General features: G+C 33.1%; 1 protein-coding gene across 1 annotated transcript; it reads left to right on the plus strand.

The window, feature by feature from the left end:
* The first annotated feature begins 136 nt into the window (after positions 1–136).
* Positions 137–25,129, plus strand: LOC115890665 (mediator of RNA polymerase II transcription subunit 16). The gene is made up of 13 exons (XM_030910961.1): positions 137–337; positions 394–537; positions 596–1,044; positions 1,099–1,251; positions 1,315–1,508; positions 2,315–2,683; positions 6,714–6,880; positions 9,973–10,112; positions 12,136–12,457; positions 19,977–20,029; positions 20,187–20,296; positions 22,160–22,368; positions 24,514–25,129. The coding sequence occupies exons 1-13, from the start codon at positions 267–269 to the stop codon at positions 24,548–24,550; spliced, it is 2,418 nt and encodes an 805-aa protein (XP_030766821.1). The 5' UTR covers positions 137–266; the 3' UTR covers positions 24,551–25,129.
* Positions 25,130–26,656: the final 1,527 nt, after the last annotated feature.

Raw genomic sequence — 26,656 nt, forward strand, 5'->3', positions numbered from 1 at the left:
CATGACAGCTGACTGGTATTATTTTTTATCTCTGTCTATCCATTCGGAGAAAAAAAGGATAGATGATTCGATTTCTATTTGACCTTTCAACTAATCAGTGGTAATTCTAACCTTAAATTAATTAATTTTTGACAAGTTTGTTATTTGCATAGGTTATTTGTATTTTTGTAAACATTTTATTAATAATTAAAGTAAATTTCTAACTAACAGAGTGGCTCAAACGTGTAGTTTAATGAAACTTGAGCAATTATAAAAATCAATTTATTATGGATCATATATTTTCGATCTCCAAACGTCCGAATAAATTTAACTCCAGCAGAATTAACATTTTCAACAGGTAAAGTTTGTACAGTATTCAATATTATCGAAATTTAGAGTTCCATGTTATTCCAGATTTGAAAAGTCAATTATATGCTCAATATCCTGTACTAATGTTATAGCATTTAGTACTCAAAGTGATTTAGAAGAGACTAATTCTGCTTTCTTCAGTTCTAATGTTTATGTAGCCGACCTGAATAGCCCATGGCAAATTCACAAGTAAGTTTATAATCATTTGATGGTAATGAGTAAATTGTCTGTTTTTCTATTGTTGTAGAATACTCTGTAATCCTTCTCCAGTAACAGTATTACAGTGGGATTTCACTGGGGAATTGTTACTTATCGGTGACGAGAATGGTTGCGTTCGAATCTATACAACTAAGGATCATATTTTAAATGACTGGAGTCTATTACTGCAAGTCCCTTTACAAGGGGAACACATTCTTTCAGCTGCATTTTTCCATCCAGGGAAAAAAGTGTGTTTAAACCCCGAGAAAAAGGACACTCCTTCCTATATTGAAAGATACCAACATGTAAAATTTGCCTGTTCTGTAAAGCAGTTTGGTGGAAGGCCTGCTACAGGGGCTCTTTTACTGACCACCACTGGAATGTTGGCAGCTATTTTATTACCGCAAACTACCAGTCAGAGTCCCATGGTTATGGCAACTGAAAGTCTTGGACCTACGAGGATATTTATTAAAACTGCTGATATTTGTTATGGCAAAAGTAAGTTATAATTTGTCTGTTATTTATGATAATATAAAAGATTCTCTTTTTTAGATGGTCATTTCTTAATTGCTGTGAGTAGTGGAGATCCTTCTATGCCAGTACAGTGCTATAAAGTATCTGTAAAGAAATTAGATGAAAAATGCGTTATTACTAGTGAATCGTTGTTGAGTTTCTTTTTATTTGAGGCCCCTAAAGAAGCTCTTAGTAAGAACCTTTAGTAAAATGTTTTTATTTTTGCTTATTACGGTTATTTTTTTTTTCTTGTAGAACAAGTGGTAAAAGATAAGAAATGTACTATTAACCATGTCAAATGGATTATGCGTGAGGATGCAGATTCCTTGGTTGTTGCAGCGAATAGTGAGAATCAAAGTTGTTTGCAAGTGTGGGAATTAAGGGAGAAAGCTTTGCCTGTGCACAAATCTTTTGGAAATTCAGAGACTTCTCAATTTTACACAACTGTGGTAAGTATGAAATTTTATACAATAAATACAGCACCTCAAATAAATAGGTTTATTTATTATATTATACCCAATATTACAAAATGTAAGGAAATATACCGGGTTCGTCTCAAAAGTGACTCACCCCCTATACCTTTTTTATTTTTTCATATAAAAAAAAACAAATCTGGTATGTCAGTATATGACATAAATTATGGTTGGTTGACGTATTCAGTTGTTTTCGGTCGCTTCCTGTTTACCTGGAAAGAACTACAACTTTTGATTTTTAAATGGTATCATTGGTATGTTTTTACTTTATTCAGTAGAAAATGACACTATGAATAGAATAACAATCATATGTCAACTTTTGACATTTTCGCTGTGTTAAACTTCATTCAGAACCTTCCAATTAGTGGAATAAATCAGTACATAGTTTCAATTACACTTTATACTTTATAGTTTACGATCATTCACAATGCTTAAAAAACACAATTAAAATTAATAAAATATCCTAGCAACAGCTTGCGGTAGTCTGTTGTATCCATAGGAAAGCATAATATTTAGCCTATAAAACAATTAACTTTTGATTTCTAACTAAAATTTTTCTTGAGAGGTGATAATCAAAGGCCAAAATCAAAATGACATTCCTCGTAAATTTTGAAGTATAATTAGTGGAAAAGTCAAAACTTTGTTAAGTCAAAATATTTACTTTTTTATTTTTTTTGCATTTTTACAAACTATTTGTTTAGGATATTCTCCAATGGTGGCAGCACCGGCGGAGATTTTCTTGAAGCAGTGTGTCACTCTGTATTTAAATCTTATATTTGTAGGTGTGGCAGTACCAATGTCACTTCCAATACAGCAGCAGAGTCACATCCCTAGCCACAAGTAAACTCAGCCTCATCAATAATATTTCCAGCGGCTACATAGTGGTTACTTTCTCGGACAACACTGTCCATTGTCTGTTCCGGGACACGCTTAAACCCATCGTCAGTACTTCCTTGACTACTTCGAGGTACCACGACGAACCCATGGCCAAGAGTCAAAAGCTGTCTACGAAAATAGCCAGTATCGACATGTCTTGGCTGGGCAATGTCTTGCTGATAATGGATTCGGACGACGGGTTGCACCTGTTCAAATTGCCGCCCCAAATTGAAAATTCTGCTCTGAGTGTGCCCTATTGCATTACAGTGTTAGAGGTAAGTACCTATTTGTAGACTATACAGGGTGGTCCGAACTGTATTCCTGAAAACTTTGGTTATTCTGCAGATAAAAATAAGAAAAAAAGTTCGTATGAATGTATGCCCTAAAATGCTTAGTTTCGGAAATACAGGGTGTAGAAGTTTCATTTTTATTTCTATTTGTTCCAAATAATTTATGAAGTAACATCAATATTTGGATGAAAATTGGTGTCTGGGAGTTTTTTGGCATGATAAATTTGATTTTGATGTCAATATAACTCCTGCTTGTAGAGGGCGCCACCTATATATTTTTTAACTGGTTTGAAGGATAATAACTTTTCGTCCGTACCTTATACCGGGTGCGTCTCAAAAGTGGCTCACCCCTATAACTTTTTTATTTTTTCAGTTAAAAAAAACGAGATTTGGTATGTTAGTATATGACATAAATTAGGATTGATTGCCGTATTCAATTGTTTTCGGTCACTTCCTGTTTCACCGGAAATGACTACAACTTTTGATTTTTAAATGGCACTCTCGGTATTTTTTCACTTTATTCGATAGAAAATAACACTCTGGATAGAATGACATATCACATGTCAACTTTTGACATTCACTCATATGGTTTATTTGAGATTATAGCTTTCGGTTCCTAACGAAAATTTTAATCGAAATACCAAGTGTGTGGTATCAAATTATTCGTAAAAAAATGCTTTTTCCAAATATGCTAATGAGCCACCCTCGTTCCATTTGAAAAAAATAAGATATGATTAAAAATACTATTTGAGCATTTTCTAACTGGTCAGGACAAGACACTAAAAACATTAGACAATCCAATCTATTTTTCTAAGGCTCCTTGATTAAGAATTAGTGTTTTGAACCTAGCCATGGCACTCTAGATTGAAATTTAAAATGCAATTTTTTATTAAGCGAGAATGTCAAAAGTTGACATATAATATGTCATTCTATTCAGAATTTCATTTTCTATCGAATAAAGTACAAAAATACCGAGAGTGCCATTTAATAATCAAAAGTTGTAGTAATTTCCGGTGAAACTAGAAGTGACCAAAAACAATTGAATACGTCAATCAATCCTAATTCATGTCATATACTAAGATACCAAACCTCGTTACTTTATCTGAAAAAATAAAAAAGTTATAGGGGTGAGCCACTTTCGAGACGCACCCGGTATAAAACTACTGTTTAAAAAAATATACATTTACGACTTTTTTTACGTAAAAAAGGTCTCTTGGTAAAAATATTGTAGCGTTTTTTTTATAAACATTACCACTGCGAACGGCAGATTTTCATCGGAGAGCAGTCGTGGGTAAGGTTTTTCACTAGAGAGAAAACCAATCAATAACAATAAACAAAAAAATACAGATATTGGGCGCCAGGCATGTACAGAGAAAGAAAACACAGCTGTATATTACTTAAAACTAATGGCTATATTTATTCATGATGAATTCTGATGGTAAATAGCATTGTACAATTTTAATAATTATTATAGTGGTTAAATACTATTACAAGGCGTAATCTAATGAAACCTAAAATCTAAATCATATTGTAACTACTAAATCGACATAAATGTTCTTAATAATCTAACCACTAAATATAGTCTGTACGATATTATTTAAAATGTACGTTATTAAGTTAAGACTGAAAATCGACTGAAAATCTGAACCTAAATCTACACTTAGCTGTTCTTGAGGCAATCCTGTTTCGAAGAGTAGCAGCGTGAGGTAGGCTCATATCTCTCTACTGTCTGTCGGCGATCCTGTTGGCCAAAACAACAAAAGAGGCCAGAATGAGGACACCATGAATCAATACAGCCGTAGCTACTGACTAGGCTTAGAAATGGGAGCGAAGCAGCACGGGGCTTACGCTGTATCCATACTGTGGCCATATGGGAACACTACCCGTACCTTGGATACTACTAGGACCTTGGATAATGCCCGTACCTTGTAAATAGTCCGTACCTTGGACCCTAAAAATACGAAACTCTTGTTTAAAATCAAACAAGGTCTAATAAACAAAATGAACCTACCTCGAATTACTTCCGAGGGCTCCCTAAATAATAAAGAACATGTCCTTTCTTCCATGTGACATACTGGAGGGACGCCAACGTGCCAGCAAAATACAAATACAAGTTAAGTTGGGACATCCAAAACTCTACCCTAAAAATATGCAGTAATAATATCGAATCTAAAAGGATAATATTTCATCTTTACCTGTTGCTTTGAAATAGCAGCTGATTCAGATTATACAGCAAGATTTAAATAATCACCATTTCTAAAAGCCGGGATGGTTAGGTTAGGCTACAGAGCGCTAAAAGCAAAAGTCAGTCGACAGCACAGAGAGTTGACAGAAGCGATGTTGACAGCGCCTCCACAGAGCGATAACAGGATTGTGTCAAACGATAACAGGGTTGTGGACTACAGAACGTAAAAATTCGTCAAATAAATTATCCGGCCTGAACGATAGGGAATCCGGTGATGATACGCCAGACATCATATATCATAATCAAAGACATGTAACGAACTAAAAACATTACAATATGTTACGGTTAAGGTCCGATGTCCGGTTAACGTCGATATTACCCGGTTAATCTCGAAAATAACACACAACAAAACAACCAAAAACATAACCTAACCCAAACATTAACATGTTATGTCGACATTAACCGGACATCGGACTTTAACCTTAACAAATACATATCATTAGGCGTTTACGAAAATTATACCTTCGGTATTCACCGTTACCCAGCGGTAAACATATGTTTTATGTCAAATATGAATCTGGTAGAATATTTTTAAAACGAACTGGTTAATATCTATTTCTCATGTCAAAAAACACCCAGACACCAATTTTCATCCAAATATTGACGTCACTTCAGAAATCATTTGGACAAAATCGAAATAAAAATTAAACTTCTACACCCTGTATCTCCGAATCCAAGCATTTTAGGACATTCATTTATAAGAACCTTTCTACTTATTTTTATCTACAGAATAATGCTGCTGAAGTTTCCGGAATACAATTCGGACCACCCTGTATATTACAAACTATATTATTATTGTAGACTATATTATACAGGGTGTTTCAAAAAACATGTGCCATCTCTGGTGGGGAGATTACTCGCGTATAAATAAGGATTATTTTTTATATAAACATAGGACTGATTCTGCTTTGTTTTTTAGCTACAGGGGATTAAATAATAATTATTAATTCATTTTTTTCAATTTATTATAATTTTCTTCCAAGTGCTTTTAGCGATTCAAATGAAATGTTGTGGGTAAAACTTCCTATAAGTGTTAAATATTTTATTACCAAAAAAGTGTCGACAGATTCACCAGGGACGTGCATATGGGTTATCACTGGAATATTTTTCTAAAAAAACGTGTTTGCGCCACAATTAATAAAATTAAAATAAAAAATTATTTATTAAATATATTTTAAGAAAGAAGTAGAAAAGACTCAAAGTTCTTTCTTAATTTAAACCAGGTCTCTTTGAGCAAAATGGACGCCTTCTTTAAATTTAATATATTTTGTTATTAAATTTTATCAAAGATTTTAACACTGTTGTTCAGTGCTACGCTACAGCAAATTAAAGAAAAAATATAAAGTTAATTGAGATAACGTATAATTACAAAAAAAACTATAAAGGACCACTAAAATCGACAAAATATCAAGAGGCAACTTTGAATCGGCATTAAACGGCCTACACAACTGTGCTAACAAGAGAAAAAAAGTCAGTGGCGCACAGTTTTCTTTTTAGCAAAATATTCCAATGGTAACACAAAAACACGTGCCTGGTAAATCTGTCAAAACCGTTTACCCTCAAAATTTCATTCAAATCGCTAAAAGCACTTGGAATAAAATTCTAATAATATGGGAAAAAATAAACATTTTGACCCCCCCTGTAACTACGAAACAAAGCAAGTATTTCTTTTACGTGAGGAATCTCCCCTAGAGAGATGGATATTTTTTGAAACACCCTGTATGAAAATTGATAACTGCTAAAAAGTCCTGTAATAACCTTATTTTCTAGTATTGTTTAATTGGCGGTTTTGACTGGTTGGATCTATTATTGGTCATAAAACCCAACATGATCGACATGATTTGTGATAGACTAACAGACGTCTTCAACAGACAGCCACAGTTCATACAACAATTCTACTACGTTCAGTTTTTGTGCATCAAAACGTCGCTATACAGGTAATGTATTTCTATGTTTAATTCTACAGGGGGGTGTATACTTTAATGGGTAATAACCCATTGATTGACCAAGACACAAAGAAGTTATATTATTAGCTATATAGCAGTAAAAATTGAACTAAGATTTATATACACCAATAGAATGTAAAGTTTTATTTGGGATATTAAAACTCTAGCAAAATAAGTAATTAATTAATTGTTACTATATTAATGAAAATATATTATCCCACTTACTTGGTGTCTTTTTAATATGTTTCAGCTTCTATTAGGGTATTTCCTTCATTATCTTATACATTAAAATCTAGACTACCGATAATGTAGCATGGCCCAGGTCTGTATATAGTCTTCCCAACTACAGTAGAACAAAAATTAGCAAATAAATTGGTCAAGTGCGAGTCAGACTCGCGCACGAAGGGTTCCATACCATTCATTATACAGGGTGTCCCAGAAATAAGTGCAAATATTTTAACTGGTAGTATAGTTCAACCCCAGAAACACGCCTATGAGGTTTTTTTTGCGAAAAAAAAATGTTGAAAATTTAAAATTTTTCTTGATATTTTCCGGGAAATTTGAAAAAACTTTTTAGTGCCACTTGTTTATTTACCTGAGATTTCCCTACGGTGTATCTAAACCTTGCAGTGTTGCAACCTCCTATGTTATCCACATTCTGCATAGTTCGGCGGAACATAGTTCTACATTTATAAATTCATAGACAAATTTCTACTCAAAAAATTAGGAATATTAAATTTAATCTTTTATCAGTGCTCATTATTAATAATTATAGAAAAAACACATTAATTATTTTTAGTACTTACCCTTTCAATGAAAACTTAACAAAAACTACCGAAAATTAACTAAAACATTACGTTTATGACGTTTACGAAAATCTTTGTTATGCTGCAAAATAACTTTATTTTGGAATAAATTTAATAAAATGATTCATATTATTCACAATCAGGTCACAAAAAGAAATTCCTAAAATGTTTATCGTAATTTAGAATTCGATTCAAGAAATTTAGAAAACCGCCCAACGAATAATCGATTCATTTTTGTTTTGTTTGTTTTCTTTCATGTCTCTCTGTTTTATTTGAACCACTGTTTTACAAAACACCTTGAAAAGCGCACATTACTTTGAATACCTTTCTGAATGAATAAATGTTGAGAATTATTGTCTCTTATCGCCACTTTACGAACTACTTTCAATCTAAGAAAATACATGTTTCACTCAACAATTATTGACAACGTATTTTGTTTTTTTCGCTATTTTTTCGATGTATTTCGACAATTCCATCGACAGCCTAACCGTCAGCCAAGAACTGCCGCGTGTGAACTGGTCCTTTGAGTCGCTGGTCGTGGCGGGCTTGCGTCAGACGACGATGTTAAGCAACGTTGCCGTAGTTACAACAATTTCAAATTCAAGACATTCGAAGCAATCAAATTCGTATTAAATTTTAAAAATAAAACAGAGAATAATTTGAAATTGTTGAAACTACGGCAACCTCGCATGACGCAAGCTCGACACGGCGGCGCGACAAAGGAGCTGTTACCAGTGATGCGCCGCTCTCTTGGCCGACGGCCGAGGCGACGGTTGGGCTGTCCATGGAATTGTTGAAATACATAGAAAAAATAGCGAAAAAACAAAATACGTATTTAAAATTGTTGAGTGAAACATGTATTTTCTTAGATTGAAAGTAGTTAGGAAAGTGACGGTAAGAGACAATAATTCTCAACATTTATTCATTCAGAAAGGTATTCAAAGTAATGTGTGCTTTTCAACGTGTTTTGTAAATCAGTGGTTCAAATTGTGATGAGGCCTATATGAAAATAATGTGTTAAAAACGGGGACTGTTATTTTAGAAGTTATTATTAGTTTTTTTACAAGTTTATTAGTTTTTTACAATTTAGTTTAGTACAAGTAAAGCAGCACAGTGAAGTGTATTTTAGTTAAGTGTATATCGAAAAAGAGAACTGTCATAGTTACATCGATCTGTCTCTATCTTTTTTAATGTTGGGTAAGTTTTTTAATTTAACTTTTTTAACACATTTTTTAACACATTATTAAACATTTAACTTTTAATTTATTTTATGTAATAATATCACAATCTTAAAAATGTAATGCATCTCTTCAAACTCCTCAGGTGTTGTGATTTTATGACTTAATTTTAACATATATTTTCTTGTCCCTATGGCAACACAGTGCGTCGAATTAACTGAAATCCGGGCTTGATCCGGGTAATTGGATGTAGTTGGCGATATCTGCCGGCGGTTCTCAAAATGTTGCGATTATTTTTTTAAATTTTCGAAGTTAAATAACTCGGTTATTTTCAATTTATTTTAAAAATGGTAAAGAGAAGATATGTTTATTTTGACCAGATCTACCACCCCTTAAAATATCTGCACTCATTTCTGGGACACCCTGTATATACAACATTATACACTATATTATTATAAACTTTTTTTCCGATTTCGTTGAAATTTTGAATGCGCGCATAAGTAATTTAAAAAAAATGAAGAAACACATTACTAAAAATTGTATAAATCAATAATAAGTATGTAAAAAGTAAAAATAAATATGTAAAAATATGTAAAAATTAAAAAAAACGATTAAAAAAAAGTCGCCTTGACTAGGATTCGAACCTGCCTTACTACGGCTCCAACGTCATAGCAGCGTAAAGTCCTAACGCTTTAAACCACGCGGCCACCGAGGACTTGAAAGATTCTATGTAAAATTCTTACTTAAAAGATAATGTTTAGTGAAAGTACTTTTTTATTTATAAACATTTATTTAATTCTGTTTTTAGTATTTGTTCTTATAACGGCAACATATAGATACATTTTCTGTAAAAATTTCAACTGTCTAGCTATAACGGTTCATAAGATAGACCTTTGTGACAGACGGCCGGACGGACGGACGGACAGCGAAGTCTTAGTAATAGGGTTCTCGTTTTTTACCCTTTAGGTACGGAACCCTAAAAAAACAATTTACTACAAAAGTAAATTTATTTTTTTCTGCTAATTTTTGAGTGTGATCTGTCGAAATCTTCCCTTCTCTTTAATGGCTTTAATGTAACATAAAATATACACCATTTTAGGTTAAGCTCTAATGGTCAATCGAAAGCAAATGATCTTACCAGTTTTCTGATGCTGCACAGCATTTCCACGGCCTTCAAAAGCCTTCTTAGGCCCAGCGAAATGACCAGTCACGAAAAGAGTCCAGCGGATTCACTATCAAGTAAGCAAAAACACAAATAATATTGAAATATTGTATGGTATTGTATTTTACTAACTACTTGTGGTGGTCCCATCATCCACTACTGCCGCAAGAGCCTATAATGCCTCAGTTCTACAAACTTTAAAATTCATCCTCAAGACCCAACCTTCAACCAAGGTGTGATAGTCTATAGTCTATCCAACGACAAGATCCTTTGACAGTGATAGATGTGTCTGTCATTTTAATTTCAAAGTAGTTTATTTCATTTTACAAAGAAATAAGTTGGTACAACTGGAACGCATAGCAAATTAATATATTTAAAATTTGACTGATAAGTGCGATTACTTCAAAATATTGTGAAAAAAACTGTATAAAACTGAAAAAATGTAATCGAGTTATTTTATTTAAAAAAAACGGTATATGTTAATACAAAAAAAACAAGAGCAAAACACCACATACGAAAAAAATATAAAAAAGAACTATTTCTTACTTTCAAGCTTCAAGAAACTTCCCGCATATATTTATCATTATAACTTATGTACAAATACACATTTGTATTATTCCACAGGAATAAATAAAACAACATAAATAAAACAAACTATTTTATTAATAATAACACTTGCCAAATTTTATACCTTAAAGGTTGATTAAATAACTTTAATCTTAATATGTTTAAACCAGTACCTTTTGACATTATTTTTCTGCAGTACTAAAATCCATTATTTACTTATCGTGTGATGTCGATATTTTACAGCTACTACAGTTTTTAGTATATGATTAGTATGATCCTTGTACCATATACAAGATGCACTTATCTACAACGAGATGGTATACAAACTTTATTGATGGTAACTTTATTGGTGTATTAACACTTTCTGCCTGGGCAGCGAGTTTAACTATAAACTGTACTCTGGGTCTACAATTAATTTTTCCTCGATTTTTCCTCCACTTGACTTCAAACGACAAAACACACATAATAACACGAATCAAAATGCATCATCTTCCAAAACGCAGGGTATTTGACATAAGTTGGCACAAAATTATAACCTATTTTGGCAAGACTTTGACAAGCCTCAAAAATCTAAAGGCGAGTTCATACTGATCGGCGTCCGTTTGTCATTCATCGTTCCGTCAAACCAATAAAATTGAAATACGATCATTTCTGAAATAAACCAATAAAACTGGTTAGAAACAACAAGAGACGACTCATGACGGATTAATATTTAAACCTTTTTTTTTAAATACCTCGTCGGAATTCCAAATTAACTCTTTATTATCACGAGTCAAACAGTATACAAAAAGCACAAAATGTGACATTAATTAAATTATTTTATTAAAATATATTTTGACTTTTCAATGTCAAAACATATTTTAACGTTTCCCTGGTTACTGATTTCTATGTGTTGCCCATTCATCATTGCTATTTTTCAAAGTAGTATTTTAAAACATTTTTAAAAAAGAATTTATCGTTATATGATTTAATTTTTGTTTAAAATATATATAAAAAGTATATTGGAAATAATATGACAAATATTTTCAAAATAATAAATACACGTATCAGTTATATCTTGATTGAAAATTTTTAGTGGTCTATATTTTTAGTAATTGTTGTCAAAGCAGCGAAAAAAACGCTCCAAGTTAGCATTTACGTCTAATATCGTTCTGCGCATGCTCAGTAGCGTACGCAGAGGGAAAGATAGATTTATACGATAATCTTGTTCTAGAAAGAAATAAATAGAAAAATGCATGTGAAAGTCCCGTAAACAAAGTCGTGTGTAATATATCATAGCTTTATCCACGAAGTTTATAAGATCTAAGATTTAAACCCATCCATAGCTAACTTAAAAAATATTAGAATTTTTTTTTAGTAAAATAAATAGATTGGTATGGCACGTCATCTGCTTTTCTTCTGTCATCGTCTGACGAAATCTTACCTGAGAAAAAAAACAGTTAGAGTATAAAAGAGTTTCTTGAAAGTGTTTTAAACTAGTTGAAATCAAATCTACTTATATCTCTCTAGAACCTTTTTTACACTTTGTTCCAGCTGAAGCCGAAGGTCAGGCAGACGTAGACAAAGTATTAATGCACCTGGAAGCCAAAGAATTCACAGTGGAACCGTCAACTCTCCAAAGTCTTCAACAACTTATCCAGTGGGTAGCTGATTTAGCCCTAAACCTTCTGGTCAAAGTTCCAGAAAGCAGACCTTCGATAGGGAAATTTTACGAACTGATCAAAGACGTGAAAGCGCTGAATATGCTGAGGGAGTTGCTGGTACTGATCAGGATATGGGGATTGCTGAGACCTGCGTGTTTGCCCGTATTTATTCGCTCCGATGCCAATCTGGATGTTTTGGCGTTATTGTTCAGGTTAGTATTTTTTAAGTAATATCACAGATTATAATTATCTAGCTACGCAACAGAAGCCTCGTTACACGTATAAAATCGTAGGTATCAAAAGGAGACAGGCTTTTAAAGCCTATCTCCAATCAGATATTTTAATGCGGTAGTTTCGCTACGGTGCCCGGTGACGTAGAGGTACAGGCTCTCGTCTACCAACCTGAAGGTAGTGGGTTCGATTCCCACACCCGGCATTTCAACAGCCGACAATTTTTATTAAAATAAAAATAGTTTGGGTACCTAGGTCGACTCAGCTTTAAATGAGTACTTGGGATTCACAATCCTTAGGTAATAATAGGCGGTTGAAGCGTAGTGCTAGCCACATTACCTTCCTTCTATACCGAACGGCTCTAGTATGGCAAGCTGTACCTTCCTACTCCCAAGGCGTTAAACGCTATATACGGGAGCTATTATTATCATTATTAGTTTCGCTACTACATAATAGAGGGCGATAAATTGAAAAGAAAACAGTTTTCTACAAACGAAATTTAAAAGAATTTTATGCAGTGTTGCCATTGTGTAATTCATATTGTAATACTTCCTTATAAAGCCTACCTTCAAATTTGCTACATCATTTAAACATATTAAATAGATCAGAGGTCTTTTTTCAAACGTTTAGGTATTTAACTTGCCATGTTAGTTGGAGTTAAATCTTACGAGCTGAATTACAATCACTTTGTGACGTTTGATTGTAATTGAATTTCCTGGCGTTCGATTGGACCTTTGAATAAGAAGACTAAGGAAGGAGCATATCAAAAATCTTAGGTACACCGCGATGGGCCTCAAATATGGCCGACTTAATTACTATTACTAAATTCCGGTTTATCAGTGTCATTCTAATTTTATTTAAAAAATGTAAAACTATGATGTAGGGTAGACGTGGGGTAGACTCAATAATTTGTTGTTTTATTTTACGTTGTGAATAAATGTTGGTAGTTATTAAAATTGTTATAAAAATATATAATTCTAATAAAAATAGATAAGTTATAATAAGTATTTATTAACACAAACATCCGATACGCTACTGAAGCAGGTAAGTCAAATTAACGTATCTAAATTCTTTGACATCTAATCTTTGACAAGTAATAAATAAAAGCTAAAATGCAAGAAAAATATATAATTTAGTTAATTTAAGTGAATTTCATAAATGATCGGTTTACTACACGTATGTATATTATATAGTCACTTACTAGCGAAAAGTTGTTCCATTATTTCACTCAATTTTGCCGAGATCTACCGCACGCTACACAACCAACTATTTTAGAGTCTTTTTCGATAAATCGCGATAGTGTCACTGTTAATTTAAGTTCTGCCACAATTTCCATCTAGATTTACTACCTTTATACAACTATCAGTAGTAGAATAAATAATAAATAACATAAAATAAGCTCCATAAAGACTGACAAATCCACAAAATTTCAAAAATCAAATGTGTCAAATGAATCGTCAAACAGAACTGTCAAGGATCCCCACCCTAGAGAGCTTTTATGGTGCCTTTTCGGCCCACCATGCATGAATACATGGATAGCATTATGCTCCTTCCTTAGTCTTCTTATTCAAAGGATTGGACTTATACTTGGTTTAGTAAGTATCTTCGGTGACATTGTAATATGGTGGTACTATGATACATATAAAGTGGTACCTTAATATAGTACCATATTACGATACCACTTCCTGACGTTCGATTGGGCTCATATTTGATTATACTTGCATATTTTTGATGACATTACAATATTATGGTACCATGAAGTACATCAAGAGGAACCATAATGTAGTACCATATTACGATACCATTTCCTGGCGTTTGATTGGTCTTAAACTTTGTATACTACGTGTGTTCGGTGACATTGTAATAATATGATGGTACTTTGATGCATGTGGTACCTTCTATAGTACCGTATTATGATACCACTTCCTGACGTTCGATTAAGCTCATATTTGATTATACTTGCGTATTTTTATGACATTGCAACATTATGGTACCATGAAGCATATCAAGGGGTACCATAATGTAGTACCATATTACGACACCATTTCCTGGCGTTCGATTAATTGGGCTTAAACTTTGTATGCTACGTATGTTCGGTGACACTGTAGTATGATGGTACTATAATGCATATAAAGTGGTATCTTCTATAGTACCATATTATGATACCACTTCCTGACGATCAATTGGGCTCATATTTGATTATACTTGCGTATTTTTGATGACATTGCAATATTATGGTACCATGAAGCATATCAAGAGGTACCATAATGCAGTACCATATTATGATACCATTTCCGGGCGTTCGATTGGGCTTAAACTTGGTATACTACGTATCTTCGATGACATTGTAATATGATGGTACTATGATGCATATAAAGTGGTACCTACCCATAGTGCCATATTACGATACCATTTCCTGACGTTCGATTGTGCTTAAATTTGGTATATTACGGATCTTCGGTGACATTGCAATATTATGAAGCATATCGGGTGGTACCATAATGTAGTACAATATTATGATATCATTTCCTGGAGTTCGACTGGGCCAAAATTTGGTATACTTGCGTTTCTTTATAAAGATTTGTTTAATTAATAATTTTAGTTTATTTTACGAATTTTAATTTATTATACGATGTCGTGACAGCAACTTTTATGCCGAACTAATATATTATTAATTGTACCTGTGTCACTTTTTAAAATCTACCTAGAGGTCAATATAAATAACGTGGCAAACAGAAGAAATTTGTTATTATAGTATTTTTTTAGTCAATTAACATTTTTTATACTGCATTTTAATAAATTATTTCCATTATTATTAAATGTATATTTCATTACTAAGGTTACAGCATTAATAAATATCACTATCAATGGCCCTGTATATTATCAATTTTAAAGGTAATTAAAGTTATTTTCTTAGTTAACATAATAAAGTAGTGTATTACATAATATATTAAAAATGTATTTTGTGAGCATATGTTTTCTAATAATATGTACTTAAACTTAAAACTATTTTAAAAGCCAAACGAATAATTAATGTAAGTGTATCTGACAAGAAACGAAGAATAGAAAGAAATTATTATACACCAGAAAAAGAATGGGGTGCCAATTAAAGTCTTTTTGAATCTGGCAACTGTGCATATTTAGCCGACCTTCAAGGCTGTCGACGTGCCGGCGATCTAAAACCGAAAAGTGAAAATTTCCAATTATATTCTGATTATGATATTGTCGCGCCATCTAGTATTTTATTTATGCAATTTTTGCTCTTTCATTTCGAGTATTTTTCTGTTGCGTAGCTAGATATTCTGTGGTAGTATATTATGAAAGGACTTTTAAATATAGTGTGTACAACGGTCATTCAACGTTACATCATCATCATTGATCTAATATCCGTTTTAAGGTACATATGTCTGAAATCAGTTCATATTGTTCAGTAAGTTTCAAGCCTCGATCATATATACTTAAGCTAGATTTTCATAAAAAATGTCTATACCTATGTGGCGGATTCATCTCTCCAAAAAAATCCTTTATGTGTACTGCCCACTGGCCATGGGAGCCATGGGTATGGCCACTGCACTGCAAGAAAATCTACAAAATAAAATAGTTATTTTTTGTAAACTTTTCTGCGTTGTTTTTGATTTTAAAGAACATAGCATAAATAAACATAACATACGTAAAATTTAAAAATAATCATACAGAAATTTTGGGGCTTTTTGGTTTTACATTATTAAGTAATTGTTATCAAGTAGTAATTGTTAATTTTGAAGTTTAACTTGATATAATGTCATTTTAACAGAGCGTCAACGGTTTCTTGTAGACGTATCCCAAGTAGCATCTATCTGACTTCGAACTAAATCTGACCTGAAGCGGGTCGGGTGCTCGTGACACCACCTGTGACGTCGCTTTCGATTGGGACTTATTAAAAGCGACGTCGTTGGATCCGAGTCGGTAAATCCAACGATCTGTCGACGTACAAAATAACAACGTACCATTTTTATTAATTTCCCAACGTCGTTCCCACGTTGGCTTGCACGACGTACATGTACTTGAACTAGCCCGACGTCTACCCGTTGTCCGAATAGGATACGTCTCACTGATAATCCCTAAACTAACGTCCAATTATATTTTGTTGTATTTTATGTTCATATTTATAACCTAATTTACGTATCTCTATTTAGGTCCGTAAATACCCCATTAAGTAGCATTTGCGACCTAATGAACATCACGAACATAACCTAATAAAAAGTTTTTGTAAACAAATTTAAATTTTTTATTATGCCTAAAAAACACTAAAAAGGCATTTAGACATTCATCTACATTTTACAGAAAGAGGTCGAGGCTTTTGCAAAATAATAATAGTAGTGATGTCTTGCCTCCACCCGTAAATGCTTTTTATCCGGAAGAGATGCTGCATTACACTGGTGCATCTTAATTTATTTTTTTAGCTTAGGATACCAGCAGACCCCATCCTTCTCCGACATGTGAGGTTAGGCTTAAAAAAGTGGCTGCCCATTTTTTTAACGAGAAAACAAAAACTAAAATATAGTTGCACAAATCCACAAATCATTGATACGCAAAACGCAAAGTGAGGTTACGTAGCGTACGTTGGAATTAGTGTTAGTAGTAATAGTAGTAGTAGTAGTATTCTTTCGTTCTGAATGAACTGAAAATTTTCACTTAAACTGGTTTATAAAGGGAATCGACAAAGAAAGGAACGATCCGATATAGAAAAATCCAGAAATCATTGTTATTTCCTATACCACGTAGGAATAAATCAGTTTAAGTGAAAATTTTCATTTCGTTCAGAACGACTATTATTTGGGTCATTTCCATCTCACCCAAATTTCACCGAACACCTGCCGAACACTAAAATTAATTTTCTTCTTTTATCTAAATAATTATTATTGATTGCAATTGAAAAAATAAAAAGAAATACGAACCGCACGTAAACAAGGACATACTTATATCGTTTTAGAAGAAGCTTTTATTTTAGATATGAGGTTTTCAATAGGAATTGAAACAACTATAAACTCGGCACTTTTAAATTTAAAACTTTAAATTATGGTTTAATTTATTAAACGGCTTCGGCACAGTTAATAGAATACATTGAATAAAGAATTTTTTTTTTATTTTTTATTCAGTGATAGAATATAGGTATTGCAATGGTTCAGATTTGTTTAAAATAGCCCCTAGACGAGCACTAGCTGGGACGAATTTATTATTAGGTTAAATTTATAATACTACTAAATAATTCGAATTATTAATTCGATTGTGTAATATGAATTATTACTAATTATTCGATGGTAAAAATAATTCGATTATTCCCATCACTAGTTGGAATTATATACGTCATAATACGATTGCCGGTCGTCCGGTTTGATGACTTCGGTCGTGTGAGACGACTAATGTTGGAGACCCGGTTGGAATTGGTATATTGGTAGTTCATATTAAGTCGGACACAGAAATCCGCCATTCTTAACACGTATCCGATTGTCAGCCATTTTAAAATCGTTTTTTGTTTTTAAAATTTAGTATTTTTAAAATAGTAGAATAATATTGATAAGGTTGAGTTTGGGGGGAACCTCAGTACAGTTTTATGATTAAGCCAGCTAGAAAATTAAAAAAATATTTTGCGAGTTACTTTTTTATAGACATTTTTATATCATAAATCTACCTAATTTTGAAGGCGCTCGTTGTTTTCCGGAGTATTTTAATCAGATATATCAAGAAAGTGACTTCCGTTGACAAAACTGATGTCTGGATTAATGATTCAGAATTATTATAATATGAAATTAAATAGGCACTTATAGTTATATTCGAGGAGTGATTATGAATCCATTTGTAATTAGGTAGTTTGGTTAGGTTTTTTATGTATTTTTGGTAGCGAATATGAAACCAAACGTAACGTAAGTGCTTAGCGACGAATTTTAAGTGACTAAAATCCAACGTAATATGACGTTGGTAATTGGTAGAATTACATTCCCTATTAGGTCAGATACCGACGTCGAGGCGACCCGAATCTGTATTCCCCATTTAGGTGCAAATAAGGGTCGTCAGGCGGTCGAACCGACGTTGGTTATTGAACGCGACGTATACCCGACGTTAGATAACGTCCAAATGCTACTTGGGATCTGTTTTAAAAAAGTAAAGTGTTCTCGAATAGTTGAATTTAAATATTTTAAATAGTTTTTTTCTTTATTTTTTGTATTTTTTTTTGCTTCCGACGACGGAAAGAAATAAACTTTCCGAAACGTTAAGCATTTTTTTCTTTGTTAAGCAAATTTGTATAACTGTAAACATAACTTCTGACAAGCAGTGTCCGTTTAAGTTTAACGCAGAAGTGTTTACAAAAAATAAGTATTTTATTTTGTAGATTTTCTTGTCAAATCAAATATTTAAACATCGTTTATATTTTTATATAATAAAACATAACCAACGTAATACGCCCTAAGTTTTGTAAATGGAGTAAATATAAATAGGTACTTAAATGATGGCAAAATAAAAGACTTACATTATATTTTTAGAGCCACAAACAAAAAAATTGTCTAATTAAAACACATATAACAAATTTTAGTTTGAAAAACGTTTTGATAATCATTTGATGATATTATGATTGGCGCAATAGTATGACAATAGCCATTGGAAACTGTGGAAACTACAAAAAACTTCTGATTTAACGCCATCTGGCAATAACTAGTAGCAACTTCTTAACCTAAAAATTAATTGCACTACCACCTAGCGCCTGAGGCTGGAACTATATTATTTGAAATTTCCCTGGAAACGGTGGAACCGCTTTTGCTATTTCACTTTCCCGTCCCTGCTAGTTACGTTTGTTTGTCCTAGTTAAATGTATGATGCGCAGTAGTGAACAGATGTTGAATACAGATATGATGCTCAATAGTGAACGCAACGTCTACCGGCAGCCAGAGGCTGTTCAGCAGAGTATGGCAAAACATACATTAAAGAACCAGGGGTGTAACTCTGTAACTAAATAGCGATCGGTAGCGATGAAGAATTCTGTTGCTTGCCGTTTAGTTTCTACGGCCAAGGTCAGTATTCTTCATCGCTACCGATCGCTATTTAATTACAGAGTTCCACTCAAGCTTTCTTAAAATTCTCTCTCGAAAACATTGCTATTAGCTCTTATACTATAAGTAAAACAGCGGAATCGTTATGGAAATGAAAATATAAAATGACACCAATCACAAGCAAATCATATATCCGATGAACGGAGGCATGAAAATGCAATAAATTTAAAAACTGTAATTTTCTAACCAATCGAAGCCTTTAAATTCAACAAATAAACTTCATATCATATCATATCGTCGGACAACGGATGCATGAAAATCAAGCTTAACTCATCTTTAATAAACCTTATTTCAATGGAGTGTAATGTTGAAAGATACTTTTTAAATGAGCTGTTAAATTCGTCAAGCAGTTCAAGTTTATTGATAAAGTGATCATTTTTTATGTATTAGAAATAACAAATAATATTGATTGCAGGTTACTTAGCCGTCTAGTATTGAACGTCAATGAACCTGATGATGCTCTTGTTGGTAAGTTTCAGTTTATAATAATAACGCTATTAGTAACTTTCTTTATACATTTATGATAATCAGTTAATAATAAATATTAAGTTATACTACTAGCTATTTTCCTATGTCAGCATTTTTAATATGATATATTATTTATCTATTTTTCTTGTATCTACAGACGAATGTTGTTTGTTACCCAGCCAAGTTCAAGTCCAACCAATGCTACCCATCAATAACAGAGTAGTTTTAGCTTCACCACAGTTGGTACAAGTTACCCTTCCTATTCAGGTACATTTTTATTATATAGTTACTTTTATCAATATTTTTCAAATAAGATTCATGCAAAAAGGAAACTTTAACTAATATACAAAAGACCGTCTGCTCTATAATATATAATATTTTATCCACGAATCGTCTATAATTTAATTATTATACATGAGTTTATGAAATAATAATAATATTCATTATTCACTAGTGAATAATGGTCTTGTTATTCACCACTTCCACGTATATCTCGATTCAAACTACAAACGAGCTATTTGAAGTTTTCATTGTCACTTTTTGCATTCATCTATGGGGTGTTTCAAAAATTGTTTTTCTTGTCACGTGATAAATATAAAATATTTTTTGCTCCTTAATCATTCTCTTATAATATCTCGCCATGTAAACAAATTATTAAAGACCCTTATGAAGGAACAATGTTAAAATTCCCTCATTTTTCACTCTAAAATTCGATTTAAAAATTTGAAGTTTTAAATGTCACTTTTTGCATTCTAAAATTCGATTTAAAAATTTGAAGTTTTCAGTGTTATTTTTTGCATTCGTCTATGGGAGGTTTCAAAAGTTGTTTTTTAAAAATTCAAAAAAAACTTATATTAATATTATCTAAATTGATTTATCTGATAGTCCTGGATAAAGTATAGTATTCTGCTCGCATATAATTATTATATGCGAGTAGAATATTATACTTTATAAAGAGAGAATTCTAGTTATAGAGGTGAGAATTCTAGTTCCTTTGGAGGAACTAGTTCCTCCAGAGGAATAGTTCCTTGAACTAGGTCTTTAGTTCACAATAGTTCCCGACTAACATTGACATCCCCCTTGCTAATGCCTTTCGTTGTTAGTCAGAACTATTCACAGTATGATCTATATAATTTTTATAATGTACGGAGATATAACGAGACGTGTAATTGTGTATGTTAAAAACATATAGGTAAGTTTTATTGCAGATAAAAATAATAAAAAAACTCAAATTAGAATTTAAAAAACTATATCACAAATCAATTGGAGCAAATATTACAAAAATTTTACGAAAAATTGCATTTTTCCTCACTTCAAGCTTTTTGTTTTTGTCTAAAAATTCAGAATATCTACTTCGTTTTATAAGATATTTCTTAATTTTAGGAACCTAAAGTGAAACATTCCCATAAAATATTTAAAAAACAAACTAAAAATCAAAAACAGTATCCACGACAATTTTCTGTGGTAATTACGCCGCGCCGGCTGTGGCAATAGACAAGGCCGAATCCATCGTCGTCGCCTTGTATTATATCTCGGATCTGCCGACTGACTAGATTCCCGTGAACAGTCTTTTAATAGTTCCTCTATGTCCGGATCGGATAACATACGGCTGGCACTCCCCACGCCTGCCTAGCATCAATCGCGCTGGCTGATCCATACGTAAACTAGTCTTTTATTTAGTTCCTCTAGTTCCTTTAGGTCCGGATCCGATAACATACGGCATACGGCTGGCACTCCCCACTCCTGCCTAGCATCGATCGCGCTGGCCCGATCCGTTCGTACGTAAACTAGTCTTTTATTTAGTTTAGTTCCTCTAGGTCCGGATCCGATAACGTACGGCTGGCACTCCCCACTCCTGCCTACCATCGGGCTACGCGCGCTAGCCGATCCATCGCCGTCGCATATTATTCTATATCGGTCACAGTCTCAATCCCGGAACAGGTCCTTAGGAACTAGTTCTTTGAGAAACCAGGAACTAGATCCTTTCATTCCGGGGTCGGAATAGTTCATTGGAACTAGTTCGTTCACTGTTATTCACTTGGATGATCTATGCATAAACTTCATCCGCGTGAATAGCAGCAACCATTATATGCTCGTTGAATAATATACTATTATTTAAATTAATTTTAGTTGGAATTTAATAACGATCCAGAAGTACTGGTCAATTCAGCTGACTTATCATCAAGCCAAACCGTCGACTCAATTAGGCATTTGTACTTGGGTAAAACGCCGCGGGTGGTGAAACAGTGCGTCCGGTGTGGGGGATCTGCTGGTACTACCCCGGTGACCAGGACGGCGGCTATCAGGGCTTGGGACCAAAGATGGATTCGATCATGCCAGTAAGTACATATCACTATATTATTTTCTTTTCTAGATCTACATATATTATAGATTTACTCTGCATTTTGCGCTAATGATTAAGATACTAGAGCTTTGGCGATTTTAAACAAAATCTTCGTTTCTAAAAAAGTTTCGTTCCTTATTTTATTATGATCATAGATAGAAAAGAAATGTAGATCGCCAATTTGTGCTAATCTAGCGCCTCCCGTAACCGAAAATTGTTGTTTCAATCATTTACATAGGTACCATACAATATTCAGATTGTTAATTTGTTTATTACTCGCGGCAAGAGCTGTATGGTTGAAATAAGGCAACCTCGGCCCGCTCGTCGAGAGACGATGCGACGGGACGAGTCGGCAGCTTAGCTTAGTACTCATTTGGAATGTAGGCAGTGTTGCCATTCTGTTCCCCAATAAGTAACCATCCAGTTAACAATCGGTATACCATACAAAATATTGTAATCGATAAAAATTTGGATATTTTCCAATAAAACCCTTTTAAACTTATCTCAGATGTATTAACATACAGAATATTAAGAGAAACACATACAGCGTTTTATGAAAAAAAAATCGGTCGTCGGTTGAGTTGGAAAATATTTATATTAAAATTTATGTAGGGGTGGGGGTAGTTTTTACCCTTCTCGTACTTTTTCCTGATTTTTGTGAAAGTCAAATGTTAAAGCACATAGCAAAACATAGGCACCCAAATCTCATTCAAATCGGAATAACGGTTCTTAAAATATCAGAAAAAATGTGTTATTTTTTTAAAGTTTGTTGCCCTGTAGCGGACAAATAAGCACCTTTGTTTAGAGGTAAATTGTGTCCAATGAATTTATCTTGATTCCAAAAATACGTAGTAGTTCTTCTATATCCAAGGAATATCGGGACACCCTGTATACAGGCGGGTCCGAATTGTATTCCGGAAACTTCGACAGTATATTCTGCAGATAAAAATAAGTAAAAAAGTTCGTATAAATGTATGTCCTAAAATGCTTAGTTTCAGAGATACAGGGTGTAGAAGTTTCATTTTTATTTCGATTTTTTCTGAATAATTTCTGAAATAACGTTAATATTTGGACGAAAATTGGTGTCTGGGAGTTTTTTGACATGAGAAATTTGATTTTGATTCAGTATGACTCTTACTAGTAGAGGGCGCCACCTACGTGTATTCTAACTGTTTCTAAGCGTAATAACTTTTTGGCCGTACCTGTATAAAACTACCGAGCAAAAAAATATACACCTCTGTGATTTTTTACGTAAAAAATATCTCGTTGTAAAAATCGCTACGAGCAACCGTTCTTAAGATATTTAGAATGGAAATAGTAAATACATGTCATTATTAAAGAAAAATAAACACGGTTGAGTAGATAGTTATTTCACTGAAATAATAAATTGGGGAAATTATTATTTTTTTTAATTAATGATAAATTTTTCTGCAAAAAATGATGATAAAACAGTTTCTGTTGAACATTTGGCACAAAAACATTTCAAATTTATGATTTGAGTCTAATAACTATTTAGTCAACATGTTTAATTTATGTCAATGATGACAGGTATTGATAATTTCCTTTCCAAATATCTCGAAAACCATTACTCGTAGCTATTTTTACCAAGAGACCTTTTTCGCGTAAAACGTCGTAAATGTGTATTTTTTCACTCAGTAGTTTTATACAGATACAGACGAAAAGTTATTACTCTTCAAACCAGTTAAAAAATATGTAGGTGGCGCCCTCTATTAGCAGGAGTCATATTGACATCAAAATCAAATTTCTCATGTCAAAAACCTCCAAGACACCAATTTTCATCCAAATATTGACGTTACTTCAGAAATTATTTGAAAAAAATCGAAATAAAAATGAAACTTCTACACCCTGTATCTCCGAAACTAAGCATTTTAGGTCATACATTTATACGAACTTTTTTACTTATTTCTATCTGCAAAATATGTTGCCGGAGTTTCCGGAATACAGTTCGGACCACCCTGTATATTAGCTATCACTGAAGAGAGCGAGGATCCCATCGGTAAACCATCAGTTTGAGCATAAAGCTTTTCTTTAACTTGAAAGTAAGAATTGAGCAGCGAATAAAAAAAATTAGAAAAGAAAGTCCTAAATTCTTTTAATTTCAAATATTTTATTGTTTTAGGTGTGGTGGTCAATGGAGAATGCAGACTTACGCTTAGAGTAATTATTAAAAATTAATTTACCTAATTCCATTTTGAATATTTTAATACTCATTCATGTTAGGTAAGACTGATCATTATACATTTATACATACTTTTTCTGTTTTACGTAAAATTTGGAGGTCACTTTTTAGGCTTTAGTCATTTTTATTTTATATATTTGATTACCACGCCTTTTTTCAAAGTTTTTTTTAAAGATATCCAGATTGTTTATTGTAATAGTCTCTCCGACCAAAAGATATATGACTTTCGCAGACGATACACAAAACATGACAAACAAGTACTTAAAATTTTTGCAATAAATTGACAACTACGATAAATGTCATATATTTTTCTTCTGGATAAGCTATACTTAGACATAGGACTATTCTAATAATTCTGCTACCATGTATTAGTAGAAAGCTACATATTTTATTATATATTTTTTAGTCTTCTGAGTTTTCTCTCTTTCATAGTTTCATTTAGGGTGCATTCCGTTGCTTACCTTGGTTATGGTTTTATGTTCCGTTTCTACCGCCCAAGTAGCATCTATCTGACTTCGAACTAAATCTGACCTGAAGCGACGTCAGACTTTGTGCAAATTTAGGTCGGGTGCTGGTGATACGACCGGTGACGTCGGCGTCGCTTTTCTATTAAAAGCGACGTCGTTGGATCCGAGTCGGTAAATCCAACGATCTGTCGACGTACACAATAACAACGTACCATTTTTATTAATTTCCCAACGTCGTTCCCACGTTGGCTTGCACGACGTACATATACTTGAACTAGCCCGACGTCTACCCGTTGTCCGAATAGAATACGTCTCACTGATAATCCCTAAAGTAACGTCCAATTATATTTTGTTGTATTTTATGTTCATATTTATAACCTAATTTACGTATCTCTATTTACGTCCGTAAATACAACCCATTAAGTAGCATTTGCGGCCTAATGAACATCATGAGCATAACCTAATAAAAAGTTTTTGTAAACAAACATAATTTTATTTTATTATGCCTAAAAAAACACTAAAAAGGCATTTAGACATTCATCTACATTTTACAAAAAGAGGTTGAGGCTTTTGCAAAATAATAATAATTGTAGTGATATCTTGCCTCCACCCACGAATGTTTTTTATCCGGAAGAGATGCTGCATTACACTGGTGCATCTTAATTTCATTTTTAAGCTTAGGAAACCAGCAGACCCCATCCTCCTCCCACATGTGAGGTACTGGTTCCAATTCTTTTAAATTTTGTATATATACTATCTTAAAAAAGTGGCTGCCCATTTTTTTAAGGAGAAAACAAAAACTAAAATATAGTTCCACAAATCCACAAAAAAAAAGTGAATGTGGTGTACGTTGGAATTATATACGTCATAATACGATTGCCGGTCGTCCGGTTTGAAGACTTCGGTCGTGTGAGACGATTAATGTTGGAGACCCAGTCGGAATTGGTATATTGGTAGTTCATGTTAAGTCGGACACAGAAATCCGCCATTCTTAACAAGTATCCGATTGTCAGCCATTTTAAAATCGTTTTTTGTTTTTAAAATTTATATTCACATTCCGATTTCTAGTAGAATAATATTGATAAGGTTGATTTTGGGGGGAACCACAATACAGTTTTATGATTAAACCAGCTAGAAAATAAAAAAAAATATTTTGCGAGTTACTTTTTTATAGATATTTTTATTTCATAGATCTACCTAATTTTGAAGGCGCTCGTTGTTTTCCGGAGTATTTTAATCAGATATATCAAAAAAGTGACTTCCGTTGACAAAACTGATGCCTGGATTAATGATTCAGAATTATTATAATATGAAATTAGGTAGGCACTTATAGTTATATTCGAGGAGTTATTATGAATCCATTTGTAATTAGGTAGTTTGGTTAGGTTTTATGTATTCTTGGTAGCGAATATGAAACCAAAAGTAACGTAAGTGCTTAGCGACGAAGTTTAAGTGACTAAAATCTAACGTAATATGACGTTGGTAATTGGTAGAATTACATTCCCTATTAGGTCAGATACCGACGTCGAGGCGACCCGAATCTGTATTCCCCATTTAGGTGCAAATACGGGTCGTCAGGCGGTCGAACCGACGTTGGTACCCGACGTCGGGTTTAT

The sequence above is a fragment of the Sitophilus oryzae genome, unplaced genomic scaffold (genome assembly GCF_002938485.1).
Source record: "Sitophilus oryzae breed Bouriz unplaced genomic scaffold, Soryzae_2.0 scaffold_907_pilon_pilon, whole genome shotgun sequence".
Taxonomy (NCBI): domain Eukaryota; kingdom Metazoa; phylum Arthropoda; class Insecta; order Coleoptera; family Curculionidae; genus Sitophilus; species Sitophilus oryzae.

What these genes read in the sequence shown, in the direction of transcription:
- LOC115890665 (XM_030910961.1), top strand. Translation starts at nt 267, where the DNA reads ATGGATCATATATTTTCGATCTCCAAACGTCCGAATAAATTTAACTCC. An exon ending in TGATATTTGTTATGGCAAAA is followed by an intron (nt 1,045 to 1,098) that starts GTAAGTTATAAT and finishes TCTCTTTTTTAG; the next exon opens with ATGGTCATTTCTTAATTGCT. An exon ending in TCCAGCGGATTCACTATCAA is followed by an intron (nt 10,113 to 12,135) that starts GTAAGCAAAAAC and finishes ACTTTGTTCCAG; the next exon opens with CTGAAGCCGAAGGTCAGGCA.